Source organism: Hipposideros armiger, unplaced genomic scaffold, assembly GCF_001890085.2.
Source record: "Hipposideros armiger isolate ML-2016 unplaced genomic scaffold, ASM189008v1 scaffold_134, whole genome shotgun sequence".
Classification (NCBI taxonomy): Eukaryota; Metazoa; Chordata; class Mammalia; order Chiroptera; family Hipposideridae; genus Hipposideros; species Hipposideros armiger.
This window is the reverse complement of record NW_017731484.1, coordinates 1,783,528-1,810,290: the sequence shown is the minus strand read 5'-3', so window position 1 is coordinate 1,810,290 and position 26,763 is coordinate 1,783,528. Positions and strand designations below refer to the sequence as shown.

The 26,763-nt window shown below is 48.2% G+C and overlaps 1 protein-coding gene across 1 annotated transcript in view; it reads left to right on the top strand.

Moving 5' to 3' along the window:
• The first annotated feature begins 8,173 nt into the window (after window positions 1–8,173).
• LOC109386486 (pleckstrin homology domain-containing family A member 7-like) overlaps window positions 8,174–26,763 on the top strand; it is a 96,603-nt gene continuing 78,013 nt past the window's right edge. The window contains exons 1-3 of the mRNA XM_019649676.1: window positions 8,174–8,422; window positions 12,298–12,374; window positions 15,585–15,642. Coding sequence (XP_019505221.1) covers window positions 8,340–8,422; window positions 12,298–12,374; window positions 15,585–15,642 — 218 coding nt within the window. The 5' untranslated portion in view covers window positions 8,174–8,339. The remainder of the gene's footprint in view (window positions 8,423–12,297; window positions 12,375–15,584; window positions 15,643–26,763) is intronic.

The window sequence follows — 26,763 nt, the reverse complement described above, 5'->3', positions numbered from 1 at the left end:
AGTGAGGGGATGATATGACAGGCCGTGAGTTTGGGCTGAATAGTACAGAAATGAAATAAGGCTTTAGTTGCTGGAGTAGGAAACAACTTGAGAGGCTAAAGGTACTATAGGAAGGTAAGGAATAGGTGTAAAGGGAAGAGAGGGATGAGGATTTAGAAGGACCAGAACTGTGGTCAGAAAGTGGGATGTTAGAATGTATGCTTTCCAAGTTGGAGTAAATCTGAGTGCTAAGAAAGCGTACGGTATGGCCTTGGGTGTGACTAACATTGGAGTGGAGGTGAATATCCCTGGAGTTGAGGATAGTAAGGTATTGTGAGTTTAGGATGATGGATAGATAGTTCATTCACATTCGCACTAAAATCACTCAGAATGAGGGAGGTAAGGGATATAGAGGAAAGTGCTGAACCAGGAACCCAGGTCTTGGACGAATGCAGAGGACTGACCAGCAGGCTAGTAGGTGGCAGAGATGAGAGGGTGAAGAAACTGGTTGACTGAAGGCTGGAACAGTTTTTACATAGAGATAGAAGCCTAGTGGTGCCTTAGAAGTTTATTGACCTAAGCTGAACCAAAGTGCTTGCTGTTAGTTCCAGGAAATGCCAAAGTCAGCACAAGTTTCCATTTTCTTGAAAAAACCCAGGTCAGACATTAAAGTCAGCACAGAAAAAGCATTGCCTAAGCTGTAGATTCACGAAGAGACCCAGAAAATAAATATCAGCAGGTTGACTACTGGACCATTTCTTTGGGCTCCACCCAACCCACATCGCTTGCCCTGAGCTAATGACTGACAATTTCATCCCTCCCCTCCCCATCTGGGAAGTTGCCAGTGCCAGTTCTTTGCTCCATGACACAGTCTTGGCAGGAAAAATCATCTAGCCATCTTGGGCTGGCGTCATTCCCAGTAGAATCCAGAGCAGAGACTTTGAAAGATGGAGCTGAAGGAAGCACATTTCAGGCGCACCTTTCTTCAGTGAGCAAGGGCTCATTAGCCAAAATGATCATTTTCCCAGGCCCATTCTCAGACCAACTTAAAAATAACCTGAGCTGTCTCTCCTCCCTTTCACACAGGAGTACAAGTCACTTCTTGCTCCGACAGAACCCACCCTAACCTCAGCCCTTCTAGAGCACAAGCACCATTCGCGTATCCCTTCTCCTTGTGAGTGATGTGAATACACTCGAGGCTCACTTCCAGGACACTACTCTCTCTTGTTCTCCTACTTCACTAGCTGCTTGTTATTCAGCCTCCTGTGTAGGTTCCTTCTCATTAACTTGACCTCTAAAAGTTGGAGTGTCCCAGTTCTCAGCCCTTGATCTCCACCTCCTCCCTACCTACACTCATTTCCTTTGTGATCTCAACCAACCCCACCACTTTAATGCCATCTAATCACTGAAAAACACCAAATGTATATCTCTACTCCTGAGACAGACTCTAGTCTTATATATCCAGTCATCTCCTTGGCATCTCTACTTGGGTATCTCACAGGCATCTCCAACTTAACATGCTCAGAATGGAACTTGTGTTTCCCCACTTTCCCCTGCCACGCCTGTTCTCCCTGCAGCCTACTCCCATCTCAGTCAAAGGGAACTCTATCCTTCCACTTGCTTAGACCAGATACCTTGGAGTCAGCCTAACTTCTCTCTTCCTTTCACAGTCCAATTATAATCTATCAGCAAGTCCTGTCCCTTCTACCTTTGAAAGATATCCAGAATCTGACCATTTTCTCACTGCTTCTAGCCCCCTATACCATGAACCAAGCCATCATCATGTCTTGCTTGGATTATTACAATAGCTTCCCAGCTGGAATCTACTTCTATCCTATTCCAAACAACAGACAGATGATCCTCTTAAAAACATTAAGTCATGAAGATTATGTTTGTCCTACACTCAGCCCTCTAATAGTTTCCCATCGCATTCAGAATAACAGCAAATCGGCTACTGGGTTCTGGAATGATCTGCCTCCCTCACCCCCTCTGTCCTCATCTCCTACCATTTTCTCCCTCATTCACTCTGCTGCAGCCTCATTGTACTCCTTGTTGTTTCTCAAATACTCCAAGGGTGTACCTGCCTCCGGGCCTTTGCACTTATTACTTCCTCTGTCTGGAAGATGTTTCCTCAAAGTTCACATGGTTTGCTCTCTCACTTCCTTTAAGTCAGGGGTGTCAAACTGGTGGCCCTCGAGGTAATTTTTTGTGGCCCACGATGCTCTGAAATAAAATGAAAATAGAAAAAATTGTTATGAAGAAAATAGCGCTTAGGGGAGATCGAAGCAATACCGTACACACAATTCCCTCGTTAACCCTTTAACTACTGAAGGTGAGTATACAAAAATTACCTCGAGGGCCGCATGCGGCCCGCAGGCCACCAGTTTGACACCCCTGCTTTAAGTCTTTGTTCAAATGTCATTCTCTTCAGTGAGGCCTTTCCTGCCCACTCTATATGATTATATGGACTACAATATAGCAGCGTCCACTGCTCTCCTAGTCCCCCTACTCTTTCAATTTTACTCCGTGGAGTCATCATCCTCTGAGACAATATATTTACTAAATGTAAACTATGAGAGCAGGGACTTTCTGTTTTATTCATTCCCGGATCCCCTATACCTACAAGAGTACCTGGCCCACAGAAGGTACTCAATAAATACCCGTGGAACAAATGTAATTCAGTTCAACGGGCTGTAGGGAACCCTCCCGGATTTTACAATCCTCTGGGTACCAGCACTGGTACAGTAGTTTTTGTAACAAAAACCTTTTGTCTCAAGCTCTTCTAGAAGCATGACTGTTAATTGAGCAACCAGTTTGTCTGGGCTCTTGCGTATTTATACCATCATATACCTAATCCCAGGAGAGGCGGTCCTTGCCTTCTCTTCCTTTGCTTTCTAGTTCCTGTAAGAAAATCACCAGTGGCTGGCGACTTAGCCTGCAGGTGAACACAACTATTAAATACCAGCACTCAATAAAAATTACTGTTGTGGTTATTCTTTTATAGAGCAGAGGAATCTTTTATAATCTTCTTGTTACTATGTGAGTCTCTTGGCCCAAATACATTGAAATGATGAAGCAAATGTCTTAAAATATAGCTTTCTACTGATCAAGTTTTCAGGAGACCTGAGTTGTGGTCCCAACTCTACCATGGAATTGCCACAACCCTGGGCACTTCTCCTGACTTCTCCAGCATTCTCTAGGGGAAAGGTGTAGGCTTTGAACTAGATGATCACTGAGACTCTTCCTTGACCTAAAATTGTGGTTTTCTTGGAAGAGAAGAGTTCCCATTCTCAAGTCGCTAGAAATGCAGGTGGTTATCTCATTGGCTTTCCCAAAGAAACATTGGTTACGCCAAAGAAACAGTCAGGGACATAAGATGATATGACCTTTACATGGGTCAGAACTTTTCCATTGTTAGGGATAGAAACCCGATTCAAACTGGCTGAGGCAAATAAGGTGTTTATTCGCATCTACAAGTTGAAATTCCAGGGGTAGAGCCTCTCCTGGCAAGCTGGGTCTTAAGGCTCATGCGATGTAAGGGGGACCCAGTCTCTCTTTGTCTTCTGGGCTCCACTTTTTCCTGTATTGACTTCACTGTCAGTAGGTTCCCCCCACATGAAGACTCCAGCAGCACCACAATCACAGTGCTGGCTTCAAATTCAAGAGAAAAAAAGCTTATTCCCAAGAATTCTGGAATCTTCTTAAAACTGAATCTCATTGGTCTGGTCTAAGTCATTTGATGTTTCCTGAAACAGTCCCTATGTCTAGGGAAATAGAGTCAGATTAGCCACATCTGTGTCACAGCCCCATTCACCAATGGGGCTGGGGTGGGGATGGGGCCATCCCATCCAACCCACATGGGCTGAGTGGCAGAAAAGTAGATGTTAAAAGGAAACTCATGGGGCTATTGACAGAAGAAAGGAGACTGGATATAGGACGAGTAAAAATAATAGACATTTATTTCAGTTCTCATTAGGTTATGATTTTCTTATAGGTACTGTATTAATTTCCCATGGCTGCTGTAACAAATTACCACAAACTGGGTGGCCTAAAACAACAAAAATTTATTCTCTCACAATTCTAGAGACCCGAAGTCTGAAATCAAGGTTTTGACAGGGCCATATTCCCTCCGGAGGTTCTAGGGATGAATTCTTTCTTTGCCTCTTCCAGCTTCTGGTGGCCGTCAACATTCCTTGACTTGTGGCTGCATCACTCTAATCTCTGCCTCTGTGGTCACATTACCTCCTTCTCCTGTCCATTTCGAATCTCCCCTGCCTTTCTCCTCTAAAACTTGTCATTGAATTTAGGGCCCACTCGAATAATTTCCTCATTAAGATCCTTATTTTAATTGTATCTGCAAAGACCTTTTTCCAATAAGGTCACATATTTAGGTTTCAGAGTTTGACATTGACAGCTTTTTTGTGTGTGTGTGGGGGAAGGGGTTGTGTGCATTTTTTAGTCTACCACAGGTACCAAATCAGAAGCAAAATAATATTTAAGCAACTAAGTTCTCAAAATGTATGAAAGAATGAGAATCATTTTTAAATTTTACTGATATATTTTATCCACATACTTTGTTGCCTTTTTAAGAGGTAAAATAAAATTTGCTGCAGGAGAAAAACAAACAACTAAATTTCTGACTTGAATGCAAAGCTTACATATGAGGTTTTCATTTCAACATATTAAGCCTCCTGCCCTTTTCCGGGTAATTGTTGAACCACTATTTTTATTTGCATTTTCTAATCCTTTTTTTCATTTTCTATAGCGCCTTTGCTAAAATGTTTTCATTAGCAGTACAGTTAACCCTTGAACATCTTAGGTTTGAACTACATAGATCCACTTACACGGGGAATTTTTCTTTTCTTTTCTTTTTTCCAGATTTTACCGGGGGGGTTGGGGGAGGGGAACAGTGTTGGGGAATTGTGGAAGGGGACAAGCCAAGTTGTTGTTCTTCAATTTTAGTTGTGGAGGGCACCAGTCGCCATCTGGCTGCCCGTCGGCAGCTCATGGCCTCTAAGCTCAAGGTGCTGTGTTCAGTCTTATTTGTGGGTGGGCGTAGCCTCCATCCCATGCGGGAGTCAAACCAGCAGCCTTGTTGTTAAGAGTGCACACTATATCCACTGAGCCATCTGGGTGGCAGCTCAGCTTAAGGTGCCGAGTTCAATCTTAGTTGCGGGTGGGCATAGCCCACCATGGAACAGGCAATCTTGTTGTTACACCAGCTGAGCCATCCTGCCACCTGTTGGCAGCTCAGCGACAGCTCAGCTCAGGCACAATGTCACTGGCCCATGTGGGAATCGAACCGGCAGCCTAGTTGCTCAGAGTTCGCACTCTTAAGCCAACTCTTAATCAACTGAGCCACTGGGCCGGCCCCGATTTTTTCAATAAATACAAATAGTACTATAGATATATTTCCTTTTTCTTATGATTTTCTTAACATTTTTTTCTCTAGCTTACTTTATTGTAAGAATATAGTATATAATACCTATAACACACATAATATGTGTTAATCAACTGTTTATGTTATCGTTAAGTCTTTCAGTCAAGAGTAGGCTATTTGTATTATAGCTCAGTTTTGGGGAGTCAAAAGTTACATGTGGATTTTCAACTGCGTTGGTGCCTCTAACCCCCATGTTGTTTGAGGGTCAACTGTATTAATATTGATAATAATTCACAAACAAAAACTCAAATGGAAAAAGCCCACTAGCAAAACTACACTACAGAAAAATATTTTCAAGCCTGATTTCTTTTCTTATTTCAAATGAGTAAAAACGTTCACAATCTCAGCCACTGGCCTTTTCTTGACTAGGCAAGTGTTCCTAGGAACCCCAGGCTACATTTGAGATAAACAAGACAAAGATCTTGCAAAGAAATCAACAGGAGCCCCCTACTCCTCAAAGAAGACAGCAGTGGAATACATGTTTTCAAGCATATGTCATTTCGTCCCCTATTTCCACCCACATTCAGCTCAAGCAGCAGCTGCCCTTACTGGTTGCTCAGGTTGGACAGGGAGCACACTGGTTGCTGGTATTTTCCCTGGAGGCATCTTGGCAGCAATCCTGGGTTCAGATCCTCGGATATCACGGGCTGGGCAGGTGGCTCTGTGCTTTATCAGTGGCATGAGTCTTACAGGTGTTTCACAAGGCTGAGGACTGGCCGGGAGTCTGATCCCCTGACCCTCCCACTCTCCCCAATTCAGGAACTAGGGGGTGTAAATCCTTACCTGTGATTCTCAGGTGCGGCCCCGCTTTCTCTACTAGAAATCCGTAAGATCCGACAAGGGAGAAAGAGTCAGGTGCTATGGATTTCTGCTCTTCTACATCTGAAGAACTAACTCAGCTTACACCTGGCTCACAGGAATCAACCTGTGTACACATGGGCAGCATGAATTTCCTGTGTTCGAGGCAGAAAGATGAACTGGGAAGAGCTCTGGCCTGGAACACTGGTGGCAGAACCGCTCTGCCACCACCTTGCTCAGTGATCTTCACAAGTACCTTCCCTTCTTTGCCCCTCCGTTCCGCATTTAAACAAGAAGATTGGACCAGGTGGTCTCTGAGGCATCTTCCAGCTTCACCACCTATCAGATGTACACACATTACACCCCCCAGGCTGAACGTCTGGGATACCTGTGAGGCCCACTGGCTGCTGCTTTTTCCAGAAAGCTCTCTCCCCACACACCCTGATGTTGCTGATGGTTAAATTCAGCAGGCCGCTAAATGAGGTCCCAAAGTGCAGGATTGTGGTTAAAGAATTCTTCCCAGTTATGCCAGTATCAGTTATTCATCAAACATGAACTAGGTGCCTCAGGTAGGTACTGGGGCTTGACAGATGAGTGAGATGGAGGCCCTGCCCCGAGGAGCACACAGCCCAGTGAAGGAGACACATGAGTAAATCAAAGATTGCATTATGGCGTGATAAGCTCCACTAAAGGGTTATTAATAAGGCTGCCCGATATATGGATGATGGACATACAAATGTATCTGAGGTGGAGCCAAGAATAGCTTCCTGGAAGAGGTGACCCATGGGTGGACCCTGAAAGAAAAACCTGGGTGGAACAGGGATCAAATCTTTCAGAGTGCTCACAGTAAGGATACTTGCCAACTGCCATTGGGACACACTGCTTCCTCTAAAGACAGGTGTCTCTCCCACCGTCTATTCCCTTGGGTCTGACATATGGATTGGAACAGTGTGCACCTAATTGGAGCCCAAGGGGCAGGTCCTTGGGTAAGCTGGGAAAGCAGTCTGGAGCCCAACTTTGATACAGAGACTGGAAAATTGTGGGCTCCAGCAACACCATCCCTGATATACTAGTATTGAAAGCTTGCAACCTGTGTTCTGTGCACAGAGCACACACGCTCCTGTTTTTGTTTTTTCCCTTCCCTTTCCTTTTCCTATTCTGGTGCAAGTTAAGGGGAAGGCACATAAAGCTGTTGGTTTCCGAGTATGTTTCTAAGGTCTCCTCTGATTCTACTTAGTCATGGCAGGCTTCTTGGAGGAAGTGCTTGGGAAGAAAGGTAAGACCCAGCTTGACTAATGAGGCTGGCATCTTAGCAAGAGATTCCTAGGTCCCCTTCCTACTCACACCCATGCCACCACCCTTCCCTGCGTTTGACCTTTGTTCCTCTGCTAACCTCCCGCCAAGTAAAACCGGGTTTGACCACTTCCCCTTTTTCGTTCAGTGGCTGGACGTGTCCGTGAAGTTTGTGATTTAAAGCTTTCAGCCAAACTGGTTCTCCAGCGTCCTGTGCCTGGACTTCGGGACCTGCGGGCTGCCGCTCATTCTGGCTGTGAATTACACTGGGAGGCGGTGGCCTGGCTCCGCCTCTCGTCCTGCCGCAGGTTCAAGTGTGGGTTCGGAGCTAGGGTGGTAAGGCACCACCCCCGGCTCACACAGCGACCGAGCTTCCCTGCTCAGTCCGCCAGGCCGCCGGCCGCCGGGAGCAGGAAGGACCTGGCGCTGCCCTGAGCGGTCCAGGCTGGGAGGGTCCGAGCTCTCACCGCGGTGCTCGCCAGTCCCCAAGTTAACAACGCGTCCGAAGAGGAGTCGGGCTGGAGCAGGAGGCAGGTGGCTCCGGAGCTCGGACTGGGCGGCGCTGAGCACTCTCGGCCCCGCCAGGGTTAAGTCTTGCCGGCTCCCTGCTGCCCGGCTGGCGGCCAGCTGCCTTCAGGGAGAGGCCGGAGCCACTGCCAGAGATCCGGAGGGACGCCAGCAGCCGGGGCTGCACCCGTGTTACCGCCTCCCAGCATCGCCCCCATCCCTGCCTCTAGGAGGAGCAGAAAGTGGGGGGCTGCGGGTCGGAAGCCCCTGCTAGCCCAGCGCCCTGGTGGTCGGGAAGCGAGAAGCGCCGCGGAACGCGGAGATGGCCGATGAGGTTGACTGGCTGGACTTGCCCGGCCGGTGGACCTACGGAGTTGACCGCGGTGGGAGAATCTTCTTCATCAAGTATGTTGTCTGTCTCGTTTTTTTCATTTTTTTTCTTGAAAGTTGCCCAACTTGAAAGGCGGCAGGGCTGGGGGCTGGCTGGCGAAGGTGGGGGGGACTCGTGAGCTGGAACAACAGGCATGACTAATAAGTTTATCACCATGCCTGTTTGAATGGGTCTCCCGCCTTTTCCTCATTGGGTCAAAGTCCAGCACAGGCCAGCATTCCTGCAGTCTGGAAGGGTAGGGCCACCCAGGGCAGGTGCTGGCCACCCCCACCCCGTGACAGGCAGGAATGGGGGCCCTGAGGAGACTGACTAGACCCAGGCCCCAGACTGCGTTTCTTTCCTTTCCCACCAGTCTACTGAAAGGGCCAGGCGTGACTTCTTTCTTCTTTCTTGTGTCCCCCCTCCCCCCTTCCTAAGGAAAGGCTTGGGCTAAGTACCAGCACAAAATAGCAGGAGACCCTGCCTCTACTCCCCAGTTCCTGGCATTTCCTCACCCCAGGACTCAGTGTTCCCACCCACAGCCTCTCCCCTTTCTTGCTTCTTTATGGGGCTGTGATCAAAGAGAAGGGGAAGATGCTCACAGTACATTCAGCATTCTTTAAAGAGAGGGAGCCTTTGCTGCTCTCAGTAATATATATTAGCACTGTTATATTAATTTCATAAACCAAAATGGCTCTGGCATAATCTCATTATAACAGAGTGGCCCCGCTGGCACTATTTTGGCCCGCTCCTACCGTAGTCATCTCTTGCCAGGATAGAAATCTCCCGATAATATGGCAAGTCTACAAGAGGTTGGAGAGAAAGGCCTGGGCTAGAAAGAGTGTCCTGGGAGTCATTGTGTAGAGGTGGAACCATTCAGAAGTGTGTGAGGGAGAAGACAGGAGGGTACCCAGGCAGCGCCAGCATTTAAGGAAAGTGTAGAGTAAGAGAGGATGGAGAAGAAGATCCGGGGGTCACAGAGGTAAACAACAGGTCAGGGAAAGGTGCTGCCCTAGACAGGTGAGGAAGAAGGATGCTAGGAAGGAAGGAAGTGTCAAATGAGCTTAAGACTAGAAAGTGTCTACTGGATTTAGGAACGGGGTAGGGGTGGGGTCTTTAATGACCTCTCAGAAAGTGATTTTAGGGGAGGGCTGGGAACAGAAACTAGGTTGCAAAGAATTGATCATTGAGAGGCTAGGAAGTAAGGACAGCTAGAAGGGATTAATTTCCAAGAGGTATGTTTGGTGGCTAAACCGGCTGGAAGGGGGGGGGTGGCATTAAGAGGGAGGCAGAGGGTCAGACTGTGAAAGACCTGAGAGCTAAAGGGATGGACCTGACAGGGAGAAGAAAGTTGAAGATACCAGTCTTGTATGCTCAATAGAATAAGATTCTGTAAAAGATGGGAGAGGTTGGAGACTACAACCCAGGCAGAGAGATAAGCCTTAATGAGAGCGGGCCACCTCTTCTTCAATGTATAATAGATGCAAGTATGAAACGATGGGGTGGAACATGGTTAAGTTTGCGTGGTTGGGTGCATTGGGGAGGCTCCTGCCTAATGCTTTCTATTTTTTTCTTGAATTATGAGATAAGATTATCCTTTGAGAAGCCTATGTCGGGGGTGAGGAGGAAAGGCAGGCATGAGACTTGAGTTTGGTGGGAAAGCCTTAGAACATTGCAATGGCAAGTGAGCTTTACACGCCAACGATCTAGGTGGCGTGGAGGGCTCAGCTAAGCTTAGGGACTGTGGATTTATAGTGACATCAGTCTTCCCAGTGCTACAGTTTCCTTATTAGCCCAAATCTGGAGTGGAGACAGCCTGTGACTGCATTGTTCTGGGCCAGGGGCTAAGTGGAAGAACAAGGGGAAGAGAAAGTGGAGGGTGGAGGGTGTGCTGGGGCTGTGCCCACCCTGGTGACCCCGTGATTATCCATGATATCTAGGCTGGGCAGAGATAGACACGAAACCTGAGTGTGAGAGGAGGAGAGGCATCAGAGGCCAGAAAATCTCAGGGCTGGTAGAGAGGAGGTATAAGAATGAATTTCCTCTCACACGTACAGTTCTGGCTGGATTTCCCCTTCCTTAGCCTTCTCTCCCGATTGCCTCTCGGGACCAAAGTCCAGCCCCGGGGTCATCTCTGATGGTACACAATGGCTCCAGGGCCCTGGGGACACCAGAATAGTGACTTTGTTTCTTCTCTCCTGTCCTCATCAGAGGGGTGGGTCACCTGGGAAATCTCTTCCTGCAGCAGGTGTCCAAACTTAATGGAAAAATTAGTGGACTCAAGAGAAAAGAAAGCCTATGTCTACACAAAGACTTGGACATGAATGTTCATAGCAGCTTTATTTGTAATGGCCCCAAACTGAAAACATCCCAATGTCCATCAACAGGTGAGTGGATGAACACACTGTGGTATATCCTACAATGGAATACTACTCAGTAATGAAATGGAATGAACTATTAACACATGCTATCACATGGGAAGAAGGAAGGAAGGAAAGAAAGAAGAAAAGGAAAGAAGGAAGGAAGGAAGGAAGGAAGGAAGGAAGGAAGGAAGGAAGGAAGGAGTCAGAATAAAGAAGTCGATCTTATATGATTTATTTATAGAAAACTCTAGAAACTCTAGAAAATGCAAACTAATCTACAATAACAGGAAACAGATTGGTTGTTGCTGGGGGGAGGGTGAGGATAGCAAGAGCTGGCAGAAGGGGAGAGAGGAATTACAAACGGGCATAAAGAAAATTTGGGGGAATTCACTTCTTGATTTTTGTGGTAGTTTCACAGGTATATACATATGTTAAAACTTTACATTAAATTGTACATTTTAACTATGTGCAGTTTTTTGTATATCTTACTTCAATCAAAAATTAGTGGAGCCCTTTTAGTGGAGTTTGTTACATTAATTATACCTTAAAAGCATTGAGTGGAGACCTGTCCTGGGCCCCAAGCCCTCCCCGCCACCCCCCAAGCCTGGATGATAACAGGTGATCTGAGAGTTCTCTCTTCCACGTACATGGATTGGCCAAGAAGTTCAGGTGTTTCATTCTGGGTCACAGCTGGCTCTGGAAAAATTGTGTCACTTGGTTGGTGCAGGCTGAGCAATAGCGATGGGCTCATCTGCAGTTAGAGCTGGAACCCAGAGGATCTGCATTATCGGGGAGCCCATCTTGCTGGGAGTAAGATATTAGAAAAAGCTCGGGTTTTAGGGGGTACAGATTTGGGTTTGAATCTTGGCTTCATCTCAGGTTGAGTGACTCTGGGCCGATGACTTCCCCTCTCTGAACCTCATATTCATCGTCTGTAAAATTCCTAATGCGAGGGAATGTTGGGAATAAAAATATACAGCATCGTAGACACCCAAGCACTGTCAGTTCACCTGGCCTCCTCCTTTCTTATCCATTGAGAAGCTGTGACTGAAAGACCTGTTCTTCCCATGTGACTTCACTATCACCTCAGATGTCACCTCTTTAGTGATGACCTCATGCTGTTTTCCTTCCCCAACTTCTTCCCAGTTAGCACCCCCTCTTCTGTGATGGTATAACCTTCTTTGTGCACAGCTGTAATAAGGACTATACTTTCAATCACATCATATTGCAACTACCTTTTTATTTCATTTTTAAAAATTGAGGTACAATTGACGTAAAACATTATATACGCGATTATCTTTTTATATGTCTGTTTCCCCAGTGAATTATAAATTCCTCGAGGTCAGGGATCAGATATTATTTCTCTCTGAATCCTCAGAGACTGTTGAGGAAATGCTTCATGAGTGTGAATGAATGAATGGCAACGTGGATGCCCCCATCTCAGGCGTCTGGGATTGGACAATGAGTGTTGAAGTGACTTTGGAGATGGGTGTCCTGCTCAGGGAAGCCTCTCTTGTATCTGACACTTTCTTATTGGTCTTCTGTAGTGATGAGGAAAAGTCCACCAGCTGGGTTCACCCTGGTACAGAATCACCCATCCAGAGTGGATATTGCTTCAGCCCAGGTAAGGAGCTCGTCTGTCCCTGCCTTTGCAATCGAAGAGGAAGAAATGGCTTGAGGTGGCAGTAAGACTTTGCTTCTGACTTTTCCTTTCTCCACGGATAAACTCAGCTGATCATTAAGCTCATCATCTGGGGGATATTGAAAGAGGGTTGATGCTCCCCCTCAGGTCTTTTAAAGCCTCCAGCTCTATAATTAGTATCTGGGACAGACCTTTAAGGACAAAGATTTTACTTCTCTCTCATCCCTCTACCCAATCAGAAAGTTTCCTCCATCTTGAGAGCTCCTGAAGCTGGCCCCCAGTGCTGTACCAAAGAACTTTATGCCATGATTGGACACGTTCTCTCTCTGTACTGCCCAGTGTAGTTTCCATTAGCCACATGTAGCTACTGAGCAATTGAAATGTGATTAGTGTGACTGAGGAACTGAATTTTAAATTTTAATTAAGTTAAAATTAAAAGCCCCACCTGACTAGTAGGCACTCCTTCATGTTGGGGAAACATGAAAGAAAATGGGACAGGACCAACATGGATTGCTTACTATGGAGAAGGCTCCATTGCTAGCCCTCAGGGACTTCCTAGGCAGGTGGGAAAGGTGGGACACATACAGGCAAAGAAGAAGATTTCAGTCTAATTGTAGAGATGGAGACACCAAATATCAGAAGGCTTAAGGTACTTCACGTGAACAGCTGATCGTCCATTTCCAGATGCCACCATAGACCCACCCCCATGACCCTCCAGCCTTACACCTGACCACAGAGCAGGCCTGTATTTCCAGGAGTCTGGGTCACTCGGGCCCAGCTGGCACTGCTGCACACCCCGGGTTACGGTGTTGACTTGCCCAGAACCTACTTTCTTTTAGATTCCAGGCTGGAATCATTGTGTTTTTAGAGCTGGAAGGCACATCAGAGATTCTAGGGTCCAAGTCTTTCATTTTAAAGGTAGGAAAATTGAAGAGCAGAGAGGAAGTCCTTGGCTCAAGGCCACTCAGCTAATAAGTAAAGAGGTATCGGGGTGAAATGCAGTAAGTTCTAGTAGCAGAGAGACCTGAGCCCACTTCTTTGCTCTAGTTTTTATTAGTGTGGTCTTGAGGAGGTGGAAGGACTCAGTTTCTTCACCTGTAGAATGCAGAAAGGATTAGGAACCTCAAAAAGTTGTAGCACAGAGTATGCGAGAAAGTTACTATCAGCAGAGGTGATTGCTGTTGTTCTTGTCACTGTTATATTTCTGGTGGAAAACTGAGACCTCCTGACCCCAAGGCAGGGCTATTTCCTTCTTCAATGTTACAGTTGTTGACAGTTTGAGTCCCTCCATTTCATCATGGCCCTAGGTAGGACTGGAAGAAGAAGAAAAGCCTGTGAGCCAATTCTTTTGTTTTTGGCTGCAGCCAACTTGTTGTCCGAGGCTGGGAATGGGTTAAGATGCCCCTGAAGCTTGCTCGGAGGGCAGCTGTCTCAGTGGGCACTTCGCCTGGACAAGAATATAAGCACTCTTGGTGTTGCCCAAGCAGAGAGGGCAGTGTGGAGGGAAGTTGCTAGAAAAGGGAGGACACGTAACCCATGCTGGCCTCTTTCCCAGGCACATCACAGTAGCAGGATTTTTTATGGTTCTGACCCAATGGGGATCCCTCTACTTGGGGAGGCTGCCAACCCACACCCTTCTGAATGGGAACGTCCTCCCGCAGGGACAGAGGGGAACAAGTAGCATTTATGGAGCAGCACAGAGGAAAGAATATGAGCTTTGGAGGCAGCACACCAGACTCACATCCCGGCTCAGACACTTCCTGTGTGACCTCAAGCAAGTTGATTAACCTCTCTGGGCCTCAGTTTCCTTATCTGTAAAAATGTTTGGGCTGAGGCCTGTTATATAATGTTGCGGTGCAAATTAAATGTGCTAGTAGTGGTGAGATGTGTAGCTTAGAGGAAGGAAGCACTGGTTAAGTGATAGTTGGTGTTATTATTTCTATGGGCTTTGTCCTGAGAGGGGAGGTGGGCCCGCTGGCTGCACTGCTGTGTTGAAGCAGCAGCATGGCCATCAGCAGCAACTATCGAAATAGACCCTTGATAAATCGGGGTGAGTAAAATGAGTGAATAAAAACTGGGCTCGCCTCTATGGAACCCAGCTGATAATATGGCTGGAGAGATTCAGGCCAACAGTGACTAGCTATATTTTTAAAACCACATACACAAGGTGAGCATTTGGACCAGAAAGGCGTCACTGACTGTCAAGAGAACCCGCACCTGCTTTCCAATATGTTAGCAAGGGGGCTCTTGCACCCCAAAATGAATGATCTCCCCCAGAGCCTTGCCTGTTCCCACCTCTGACAGTGGATTCCCTTGGATTTCTCAAAAGACTCCTCCACCTCTGTACGGGTTGGAGGAATCCTGTTTGCTGGGGAGACAGGACGCTGCCAGGGGGGCTGTTTGGGGAAGTCAGACGGGGTGAGATAGAAACTAACATGGCGCACTCGTGAGAAGTACGCACTGCCTCTGGAGTGGTCCAGCGGTGCTTGCACCCACTGATGGGGACTGCTCAGGCACCTCTGGGTCAAGGCCACCTTCCTCAGCTATTCTGCTCTTGCTTTCTTGGTGGGTCTATGATTCTCCATTCTGAGCATTTCCATGGATAATTTTTTTCAGAGGTGCTATTAAAAATTTGTTTAAAAGTCTGCTTTCCCAGGACTGACTTCCTAGATCCTCAGTGTCTTGTCTTCAGCCGCAGAATCTGGAGGTAATCACACTGGCTTAGGTGCTTATTATCTGAGAGGTCTGGGGCAAGTGACCCATCATTGGCTCCAGCTTCTGCTGCTGTGATATAAGGGGACTATGGGATGACCCGGAGGAGCGTTCCAGGGCCACCATCTGTGTTCACTGCTGTATCCCTGGGGGCTGGCACAGAACCCCGCACAGAGTAGATGCTCAATAAAACTTTGTTGACGGAATGAATGAACCCTGTGGGGCTATAATTCATTTGGTCACTTCTTCACTGCGCCTTGATAGGGAATGTCTCATTCACTGCCACCTCTCTTAATATTTACTGGAAACAAAGACTGATAAGAATAATGGACAAAAGAGGGTGAAATGGTTGGTTTCAGCACTGTTGGCTTATCTGTGAATTTTCCTAGTTCTTCCAGCTCCCATCCTTCCTGAGTACAGATCGGGCTTGAGGGCCTGAAAAGGAAGGGAGGGTGATTTTATGATTTTGCTTCCTCACAGGTTTGCCCAAGGGCTGGGAGATGGATTGCACCCGGGAAGGAGCTGTGTATTTCATCAAGTGAGTAAGATGGACTTTCCTTCTGGTCTCCTTGTTGGTCCTGCTTTTGTGTTTGTCACTGATGCCTCCTTGAGAGGGGAGAAGGTTCAAGGGTCTGCTTTTTCACTGAAGGCCTTGCTGAGGTCTCTGAATGGCCAGGAGGTGTCAAGGCTTCCAAGTGAGTTGCAGATAAAGCCAGGAGTCTCTCTCTCTCTCTCTCGCTTTGCCTCTCTCTTTCTCTCTCTCTCTGTGTTTATGTTGGCCTAGGAGCCAGTGTCAATCGTGGGAAGTTTTCTAAGGTGGGGTGGGGTGGGTGGAGCATTGGGCTCGGCTGTGCAGGTGGGAGGGAGATGGCTAACGAAGTAGAGGAGAGAGGTTCTTCTAGACACACAGGACAAAGGTTGAAAGGAAGGAGATGGAGCATTGGGTGCCATGAGCCAGTTGGAGGGAAGGTGTGAGTGGAGTGCACAAACAGGCAGGTTGGGTGGTGACAAGGCTGCCTCTGTCACTCCTGCTCTTCTGGACGGGGGCATTGTGGTCCGGGGCTGGCAGGTGCGTGCCTGGTGCACATTTTTCTCTCGGGGGTTGGTCAGGCCCCTCTGTGGGCTGGGGTAGCTCATGCTCTCAGCAGCTCAAGGTGCTACCGTGGATGTAACCGTGGAAGCAGCTCTTTGGGTTGGGGTGCTCCACATCCATCCGATTGGACTCATTCCCGTGGGCCTTGTCCTGGATCTCTCCATTTCCCAGCCAGGCTGGGTCCTGGCTTTGTTCCCGTGGGTGAGGCTCGGCGTGCTCAGGCCTGTGGGCCTCCCCGCCTGGTCTGGCCTCCGATTCTGCAGAGCTGGTTGAGAGGGCGGCTGCCCAGAGGGAGCCCCCACCCAGCCAGGGGAGGGAGGACTCTCTTCTCCTCTCCTGTCCCTCCTTTTTTTTCTTTGAAATCTTCATCCATCTTTACCACAAGAAGTCACCTTTCCATTTCCGCCTCAAGACCAGCCAGCACTTACATCAGTTTGGCTGTTAATCAGATTCTTAAAACAAAAACATTTGACAAATTATCTGTTTTGGAAATTGCTCTGATATCACATGGTTGCTACAGCCTGAGCGTTCCCTGAAATTGAACCCAAATCTTTCTCGCTTCAGTTAAGACTTTTCTCCTTTGTTCCCTGAAGATACCATCTTATTATTCCTTTCTGTACATTTGGTTCCTGAGATAGTTGACTAGACGCTTTAACATGTATCACCTCTTCTCATCCGTCAGTAAAAACTTATCACCTGCTATGGTCTGGCCCTGTCCACTTCCTTCACCTCATTCCTCATAGCTGGCCCCTATGCGATTTTCACGTGTCTTTTCGTCCATCATGCCAGCTTTGCCTGGGAGCACTTTCCTCCTATTTTTGCACATTTGACTCCTACTTCTCATTTAGCTCAAGCGTCATCTTCCCAGAGGGACCTTTCCCGACCACCCCTCTGAAAATCCCCCCCAACACACACTCTTCCTTAGTGCCTCTTATTTCTCTTCATAGCGCCTACCACTACCTGAACGTTTTTTGTTTATGTATTTGTTTACTTGTTTATCGCTAGTGTTCCCCCACTGCCATGTCAGCCCCGAGAGCAGATTCTGGCTATTTTGTGTTCCTCTCTGTCCTAGAAGCTTCCTGGCACATGATAGGAACCCAATATTTGCTGAAATAAATGAATGAAAATTGGGAGATAACAACAGAGGCATAATTAACTCCTGCTTTGGCTCTCAGCCAGCCCAAACTATTCTCCTGAGTTCCCCCAGTTCAGCATGTCCAGTCCTGAACTCATCGCCAACACCTGTTCCATTTTTGTCAGAGGTGCTACCAAAGGGTCAGAGACAGCCTCAAGGCCCTCCTTCACAGGGCCTGTCAGTTCTCCTCCTAAATAACTCTCAACCAACCCCCTTCTTATCATCCCGTGGCCACTACCTGAGATCATGCCCACATGGGCTCTCACCTGGATCACCTAGCAGATTTCCAACTGATCTTTCTGCCCCCAGGCCACACTGCTGCAAGAATGCTTTGTTCTACAATGAAAATTTGGTCATATCGTTCTCCGTTAAGAATCTTTCATGCTGCCCATCAGTTATAGGATAAACTCAGGCACTTGAAAGGGCTTTGTAATCTGGCTCCTACCTCCTTACCCCAGTCTTGCCTTCCACACTCCCCAGTTTGCCAGACCACATTGCTGTGGGGTTCCCTCAACACTCGACCGCCCTGCCATGTCTCCTAGCCTTTGCAAGTGCTAATCTCTCCTCTAACATGGCTTGTGTCCACCTGTGAACACTTGCTCTTGCTTCAGGACTCTGCTCATTACATCACTTCTTCAGGGAAGCCCACCTGTATTATAATTGCTTGTTTATACATTGTCATTTTCGCTAGATCAGTGGTTCACAAACTTGAGTTTGCATCAAAATCACCGGGAGGGCTTGTTCAAACAGATTGCTTGGCCCCACCCCTCGAGTTTCTGATTCAGAGAGTCTGAGAATTTGCATTTTATAACAGGTTCCCAGGTTATGCTGATGCCGCTGGTCCACGGACCCCACTTAGAGAACTCATGGACTAGATTGAAAGCACATCAAGGGCAGGGGTGAACACAGGGTAGCCAGAAAGCCTGGAAACATAGATGATGTTATTTCATTAGGTAGTGTAACAAAATGTCAGCAAGCCATCTACTATGCATTTGTGTCTATTCCCAGACTTGTTGGCCATTCCACACATCAGGAGCAGCAGTGGACACCCTAAGAGCTGAGCGCTTCACTACATGATCTCATTCAATCCTCACCACAGCTTTATAAGGGCCATGCTATCACCCCTAGCTGTTTGAGCAAGTAAACTTAGTAAATAACGTGTTCGGTGTCATGAAACTGGTAGAAAGCGAAGCTGGGATGCAGTCCCATGTCTGCCTGATTTCACAGATGTGCCCTTGGCATAATGCTGTGGCTGCCTCCAGCATCCGTGTGCCTGACTCAGACAGGGGGGTGCTCAATAAACTCCGAATGAGTGAGGGAATGAATGGCCCGCTCTCCTTATTTTCATAGTTCCCTGAAAAATCAATTCCCTACAAAGGTTTATGACATTTGGTTGGCAGATCCGTTAGAAACTCTGAGGACCCCAGACATAGATCCCAAGAGGAAATTATAAAAGTCAGATATACAGACAACTAGGGAAGCTATTTTTTTTCTTCTAGTATGGATGAGTCAAATTTCAACAAGCAAACATGAACATTTGCCCAGGATCAGACAAATATAATTGTGTGTCAATAAGCCCTTCACTTCATGGTACTTGGGAGGTGATTCTCATGGTATCCACAACTGATGTCATTGCTTAAGCGTGCCTGAGGTTTAAAAAGTGTCATTTACCAGGAAAAGTGGTGCAGGGAGAAGAGAAAAAGCAAAGGGTTAAAAAGTGGGCAAAACCCATTGCAAGCCTTATGCCTGTGCCACACAAATCCACAAGAGGGCATTAAAGCACACACAATAGGCCCCACTAAGGCTTTAACGGCTCAGATTCACCCCTCAGGCTCATAGGGCAGGCTGCCCCCCCCCCCCCCCGAGCCAATAGGGCCATCTTGACCATCTTCTGTCACATCTCAACCACTATGGTTCTGGTAAGCTGCTTTCAAAGCTTAAACACCTGGCTGTGTAACACTCATCCTTGATTTCCTCTGGCCCCCGACCCCCTCCCCTGCCTCCTGCTGAAGCAGCCAGCTACGGAGCTTGCCAACTCTGTCTCCCGTAGTGCCTCTCTCTTTCTCCAAACCTGGCAGGGAGGGAGACGTGGCAGAGCACTTTCTGCAGGGCCACACCCCTGCTAACCCTTGTTCCCAATCTGGGCCCCTGCTGTTCCTCCCATGTAGGTGCGGTGCCCCCATGGGCCATGCCAACCTGGCTGGGCACCTCCTCCAGCCCAGGGTGCCCCACCCAGGCACTGTCATTTCTTCCCTGTTCTGGTCTGAACACTTCCTCCAAGAAGGTTCCAGAATGAGCAGTCACCCCATCCGCGCCCCTGGCTCATCCATGAGCTGCTTGCTCGGTGCTGCTCGGGGTGGGGGTGGGGGTTTGCAGGAGCCAGGGGCGCAGAAACCCGGGGCTCTGTCCCCAGGTGCCTGTGGGCTGAGTTCCTGTGAGTCCTCGATATACACACCCCAGCCTCTGGGACCTCAGAGGCAGCGGTGCCCTGGGAAGTGCTGTGGAACCACCAAGAGCTGTTCTGTTGTCTCCAGAGGGCAGATGGGACAAAGGAGAGAGGTCACAGGACAGCAGACCTGGCAATCAGTGCCCGGACTAGCTCTGCCCTCAGAGAGGCAAATAACGCCCTGAACTGTAAAGAATGAGACAGATGAGGAGAAAAGATAGTGAGTGGTATGGGGCTCAGAGGAGAGAAACCCCATTTGCAGATGAAGAAAACTGAGGCTCAGCACTCAAGTAACTTATTCAAAGTTGCTCAGCTGGTTAGGGATGGAGCTGGAGTTCAAACTCAGGCAGGTCCTCAAAGGTAATTCATCACGTGGGGCTCCCTTTTATGATCCCCAGTTGGACCATTCTGGGAGAGAGAGAGAGAGAGCCATGTGGACATGGCCTGGGTGAGGAATGGGCAGGGCATGCTTGAGGGGCAGCAAGTCAATCAAGCCAGCGGCCCCTAAGACCATGTGGCGGGAGCAGTGGAGACGCCCAAAAGGCAGGGAGGCCCTGAGTGTTGGCAGTTGTGTACTTTCTCCTCTGAGCACTGGGGCTGTGGATTCTAGAGCAGAGAATGGGCAGAGCCACAGAGGCCCTTTCTTGGGAACCTTTCCTCCTTTACGTGCCTCCTCGCATCCGCCCCACTTGAGCCACTCTGACAAGTCTTGCTTCTCTGCTGGCAGAAAACAGAGAATTTAAATTTGGTGAAGGGAGTCTATTTTCTCTGCTCCACCTCACCCATCCTTGTTGGAACTCTAAGACCCTCCTGTTACAATATCTCCCCCACTTTGTTCCCCAGAACGAAGGCACTGCCCCCCGCAGCAGTCTTCCCTTTGGCCTCTTAGACCTTCAAAGCCACCCAGATCTCCCAGCGGCATGGACGTGTCTGGCTCAAGTCTTTCAGAGGATCTGTGGGGCTCGTCTGCAGCCCTTGCCCTCTGTCTGCCAGAGAGGAAACCCTCCCAGCAGGCCCATCTGCCTGTCTCCTGTCTTTTCCAGCTGCCTGGGAGGATTGTGTGGAATGGGGGCTGGTGTCTTTGTCCCCTTCCTCAACCTCTCTGTCCCCTTCTGGATACGGCAATTTTTGGCTCCAACCCTGCTTTGCTGCATTGGCTCCTCAAGGCCAAGGATCCTCCCAGAACCCCTCATCTTTGGCTGGCTGGAAGCCACCGCTACTCCTGCCTGTATGGGGTGGACTTGCCAAGTCTGGAGAGCCAGGACAGGTGGGCTGGACTTGATTGGTCCTGCCTGGCACTGGGCTTGCACTCAGGACTTCTCTGCCCCCTCAGATAAGTGGCCTTCCCATAGCTGATGTGCTCAGCACCTCAGCTGAGCTGGGGGAGAGGGAACCCCCCCCCCACCATGGCTATAGGCAGGTGCGTGCTCCTGTAACCTGAGATTTCCAGCTCCAGCCCGGCCTGCTCTGGGGTGGAAAGGACAGTCCTTCCAGTAGCTCTCTCTAGGGTGAGGTAGTGGGGTTTGGATCAGGTCCCCTTAATAACTCTCCCGTCCCCCTGCAACAGGGCTCCTTCTGGATCTGGGAGGGAAGTCTGTGTTCCTGATTATTCTAAAGAAGAGTCTCTTTAAAGATAAGAATTCATTCACTTGGTAAAAATGATGCTTATATTCAGATCACATTAAAAAAGACCCGCAGAGAAGGGTAAATAGTTGTATTTGAGTGAAGAGAGGCTTAATTTTAAAAAATTATGTTGTTATAATAAACATTCAAAAAAGATAGAATAATCATGTGATGGATCCTTGCAGATGCTCTTCTTCTAGCTCCTGATTCATGACATGTTTTGATATTCAGAAGTGACCCCAGAAGCTCATCTGGTTTAGACTGCAGCTTCTGGGTTTTAGGGACAGGTGGGACTGAGACCCAGTGAGGCGGCCTGGAAACTCGGGAGAATACTCCGTTTTGTTTCCATCTTTCTGATGCTGGTTATGAAACTCATTGTTTCAATTGCACTTACCCATTGTCACAGAGAATGTATTCTTTTTCCAGCGTCCACAGAAATGTGAAGGAAAGAAGGAAACTGAGGGAGAGAGAGAGAGAGAGAGAGAGAGAGAGAGAGATCTTTATGGCATGGGCTTATCTACAGCAGAAACAGGGCTGCAATACTATTGTCTGAAGCCCTCCCTTCTGCCTCTGACCCTCGATAATGCAAAACACAGGTGTCCCCTGGCTTGGCCCGCATCCTTGCCCAAGGTCATTTGAGACTAACTTGGGCTGAGGACCTAGGAGGTCCTGGCATCTTGTAATGGACTCCAACCAGCTCCGAATCTTATTTCTTTAAATTCATTGTGCTGGGGTGGGGATGGGGAATGCGAAGGTACTAGTGCCCTGGCCAAGCCCTCTTGATATCCAGAGACGTGCCCATCTCTTTGGTGGACAGCCATAGAGGTGAAAAGCCACCCCAGGCAGGCCTGGCGAGGCCCCATGATGCCAGACCCGTGGGTAGCCTCTGGCTCCCCGCACTCTGATGGGAGAACTGAAAAATGCAGCTTACAAAGACGGATGCCCAGATCCCCTTTGGGGGGCAGCCTTGTCCTGTTGGTGGAAGGCCAGGAGGGCTGTGCGGAAGTACTCCATTCTCTCTGGGACAGGCAGCATGGGTGGTTAGCAGCTTGTCGCCGGTGTGGATGGAGTTAAACCTTTCCGGGGGACTATTTACTCCTGATCCTAAGTGACAGCTTGGGGAGGGAGAGTCACGTGGCCCTGAAATCCCCTCGGGAGCCCACGGAGCATGCCCAGCTGCTTCTGCCTGGGCAAGATGCTGGATCCTGCAGTCACCACAACAGCATCCTCTCCCTGCGCCAGGGACCTGCCAGCCAGAGAGATGACTGACTAGACTAGATCAGATCCAGAGCCCCGCTCTTCGGAAGGGGCCCCCGAGGGGCTGGGGAGGAGGACCCCAGCTGGCCTGAGCTGGGGGGGAGGGGTGTCTTGGGGCCTGGAGAGTTATAGCTGTTCAGCAAGAGGCTCACACCTCAGGAGCCGGTGAGTCTGTTGTGATGCATGTAGAGATGAGGTGGGAGGAAGGAGACTGGGCTCTGGTCAGGGCTGGCAGCTGCCTGCCGTGCGAGTCTGGGCTGCTGGCACTGCAGTGCCACTGCCTTCCCCATTTCTCATTCTTGGCAGCGTTACTTGGGGATCATGGATGCTGAGAATGCTAATTATAGCCCTCTATGTGCGCACCTCCCCTCCAGAATCCACAGGAAGGGCTGATGTGGTTTGAATTTATTACATTTGAATTGCACCTTCTAGGTGAGGCCAGCTTCGGAGCTGCTAGCTTCCTAGGGTCCATGTGGGGCCCCCAGCCCGGCTAGAGCAAAGAGGCCAGCCCCACCCTGCCTCTAATCTTGCCAGAAGGAATGCGCCGCTGAAGGAAGGAAAACTGGGGGGGGGGGGTTGCGGGGCGAGATCAGGGTCAGGTCAGCCCCAGGGATTCACCTGCCTCCGTGTGGGGAGGGGTCAGGGTGTGCCTTTTCCGGGTCAGAGGTTGGGGACCTGAGCTGCTGAGGCTCTTGGACTTCTAGGGGGCAGCTGATTTCTGGGGTCTCAGATCTGATGGGGAGCACCTGAAGGAGCTGGAGCCTGGTGCGTGGGCCTGGGGGCAGGAGGGGCAGGTTCATAACGGTGGGACCGGGCTGCAGCTGGCTAAGAGCCCCAGGCTTCCTGTGTGAGGTTCTGGGCAAAGGAGCAAGGTTGGGGATTTGGCAGAGAGGGGCGGGGGGCAAAGAGGGGGACTGGACAGGAAAGGCAGAGGGAGAAGAAGGGAGAAGAGGCTACCCAAGATGCACTTCTCGACCACAGGAAGGCCAAGGAAGGGAAGAAACGGGGAGAGCCAGGATGGAGGAAGCCAGCCCTGGGGCGCAGGGGCAGGGAGGCTGAGCTGCAGCGGGGAAGGTGGTGGGAGGGGATGGACTCAGAGTCAGAGTCAGAGTCCCAGGGAGTAGCGTTTTCTAAGGCTTGGCAGCTCTTCCCCATCCCTGCAGACCCCGCGCCCTTGATCTGGTGGTTTGGGTGGTGAGCGCCACTGAGGGTCTCATGTACCTGGAGCGGGGGAGAGCCCTGACTGGCCTGTTTCTGCCTGTGCCTGTGGTGCAGACAGCCGCGGCAGCAGCACAGACACCTGTCCTACAGCTCCCCCAAACCTCGGCTTCTAGGTCCCTCTTGAGGAACATGGCTTCCACCTCAGAGCTGCTGCATTTTAACTCGAGCAGGTGATGAGCAGGTCCTGTTGGTAGAGAGGAGGTGGGAGGGAGGTCCCACAGAGACTCCGGCCTGAGGCTCCAGCCATCTCCAGGTGGGGGTGGTAGGAGGGCCGAGGGCACTGCCTGGCACTGCCTTGGGCTTTCCTACAGGAAACAAGCGGCTCTGTGTTTCCTCAAGGCAAAGTGCTGGGCTGCAGACGGGGATTATTAAAAACAGTGCTGGGTTGCAGATAGGAATTATTAAAAGCCCTTGCTTTTCCAACCAGCCTACTGTGCTTTCCTGAAAATAAGACCTAACTGGAAAATAAGCCCTAGCATGATTTTTCAGGATGCTCGTAATATAAGCCCTACCCCAAACATAAGCCCCAGTTAAGATCGTCAGCCAGACATGACTGTTTGAATAAATGTAGATGTTTGTACATGAGTAAATGAATAGATGTAGATTGTTGGAGCAAAAATTAATATAAGACCTGGTCTTATTTTCGGGGAAACACGGTAGGCGATAAATGCGTCAGCCTGGAGTGTAATTAATACTGGGGCGGCTGCACAGTCTCGAGACAATGGGGGCTTTTTTTTTTTTTTTTTTTTTTTTTGCTGGGTCATCTTTTTTTCCTTCTTCACAGGAAGGTGACAGTGCACTACACATTACACAGATAATTACTTTTAACATGTCTGCCCAGATTATTGAGTTGGATTCTTCCTGCTCTGTGTAAATGAAGTAATTACCAAGGAAGTCAGTGAGCCAGGCAGCCAGCCAGCCCTGGCCTCCCGGTCAACATCATGGCCTGTGGGCCTGAGATGCCCTCATCTGGCCAGGCCAAGCCTGCATCCTTGGGCTCAGAGGAGGGAGCTGGCAGGCCCCAGGGCACTGGACAGGGAGAAGCTTAGCTGAGTGGGCCCAGCCCAGAGTGAAGCAGCATGGTGGCAGCCAGTCCTCAGCAACTTCAGTCTCCCTGAGCCCACTTCCTCTCTGTCCTCCTCCCGGGCCTGTTGTAAGGTTCCCTGAGGCCGTTGGCACTAAGCATGGAGGACCGGCAGAGGATGTTCAGGACAAATAAGGTTGAAGCTGGGCTACAGCTGCGGGCGTGGGTCCTGGTTTCTAGAGGTTTTGCACGGGGTCTGAGCTTTGGTCTGAGTCGGTCTGGAGGTCAGTGCATCAGTGGAATGACTTCAGCAGGCCAGCCTCCAACCAGTTAAAAAAACATTTAGAGAGTAAAGAGCATACTTTGGGAAACATTTAGAATAAAGGAGGAACAGAGAGGAAGAGAAGTTGGTGGTAGGGTGAGTGGGACCCTTTCCTTGGCAATCAGTCTTCTTGCTCAGCACCCACACCTCCAGATGCCCCCCCAGAGGCCTTCTAGTCCAGCCTCCCTCCAAGCAGAGATGAGCCCTCTGCAGTCTTTCTGAGGCAAGCACCAGCCTTCCCAGGACAATACCAGTGATGGGGAACTCATTATCTCACCAGGCAGCCAGCTCAATGGTTAGGACATTCTTCTATATTGAATCAAAATCTGCCCACTTCTAAGTTCTAGCCTTTTATTCTGATTCTTTGAAGCAGCACAGATCAAGTGAGTTCTCTCTTTCCCATGATGATACGGATGGTTTTCTTCAGATTAAAATAGTGTATAACAGTCAGTATGTGAACATAACGTATATTAAGTATCAGACATTTAGGTTGTTACCCTTATTTTCCTTTTACAAATAAGACAACATGAACATTTTTGTGAATAAAGTTTTTTCTGTATTTTGGATTATTTCCTTGTGATAAATCCCAAGACATAGAATTAATGTGAGGAAGGGTATATATTTTAAAAATTACTATTCTGTAAGTATAAAGGTAATACATAGTCATTACAAATGTAGGAAGCATATAAAGATTAAAATTACCCATAATTCTCTCAGACATTTGGCATATAATTTTAACATTTTGATATATATATATATATATATATATATGTTTTTATAAATTCATGCATAGATGTGTGACTATATTTATCAAAGTACACATATAGACTGTTAAAATTTTGGACCAAATGAATATTTTCATCACTTAAATAGAAAGCATTTTTCCATGTCATTAAATATTCTTTTACAACACCATTTTAAATTATATATGCCTATTATATATCTATTCTATTTATTTGTTTTTTTAATTGACCCCTATGTTAGACTAGGTGTTTCCAATCTTTCACTTTTACAAACAATGCTACAATGAACATAAATATTTGAATCTTTATTCATATCAATCACTGTTTTTTTCCTTAGGTTACATTTTTAGAAGTGAAATTGTTATATTTTTAAATATTTTGACATATTGTGCCAAATTCCTTGTTCGAAAGTACTAATTGACATTCCCAGCAGCTGTGTACAAAAATGCATTTTGTTGCATGAGCATCAGCATTGAATATTATAACTTTTTTCATTGTTTTAATTCAATGATTCTTCATTGTTTTAATGCATTTGTTTGATCAGTAATAAGAGTTAAAATTTTAAAAAGCGGCTTATAAGTATAAATAGCCCATTTGTTGTCATTTGTTTGTTTGAGTCTTTGGCTTTTCTTTTCTTTTTTTTTATAGATTTTATTGGGGAATTGGGGGAGGGGAACAGCATTGGGGAATCTGGGAAGGGGAACAGACAAGTTGCTGTCCTTTGGTTCTTCAGTCTAATTGTGGAGGACTTCGCTTCACTGGCCCATGTTGGAATTATCATTGCGCGCTTCCTGG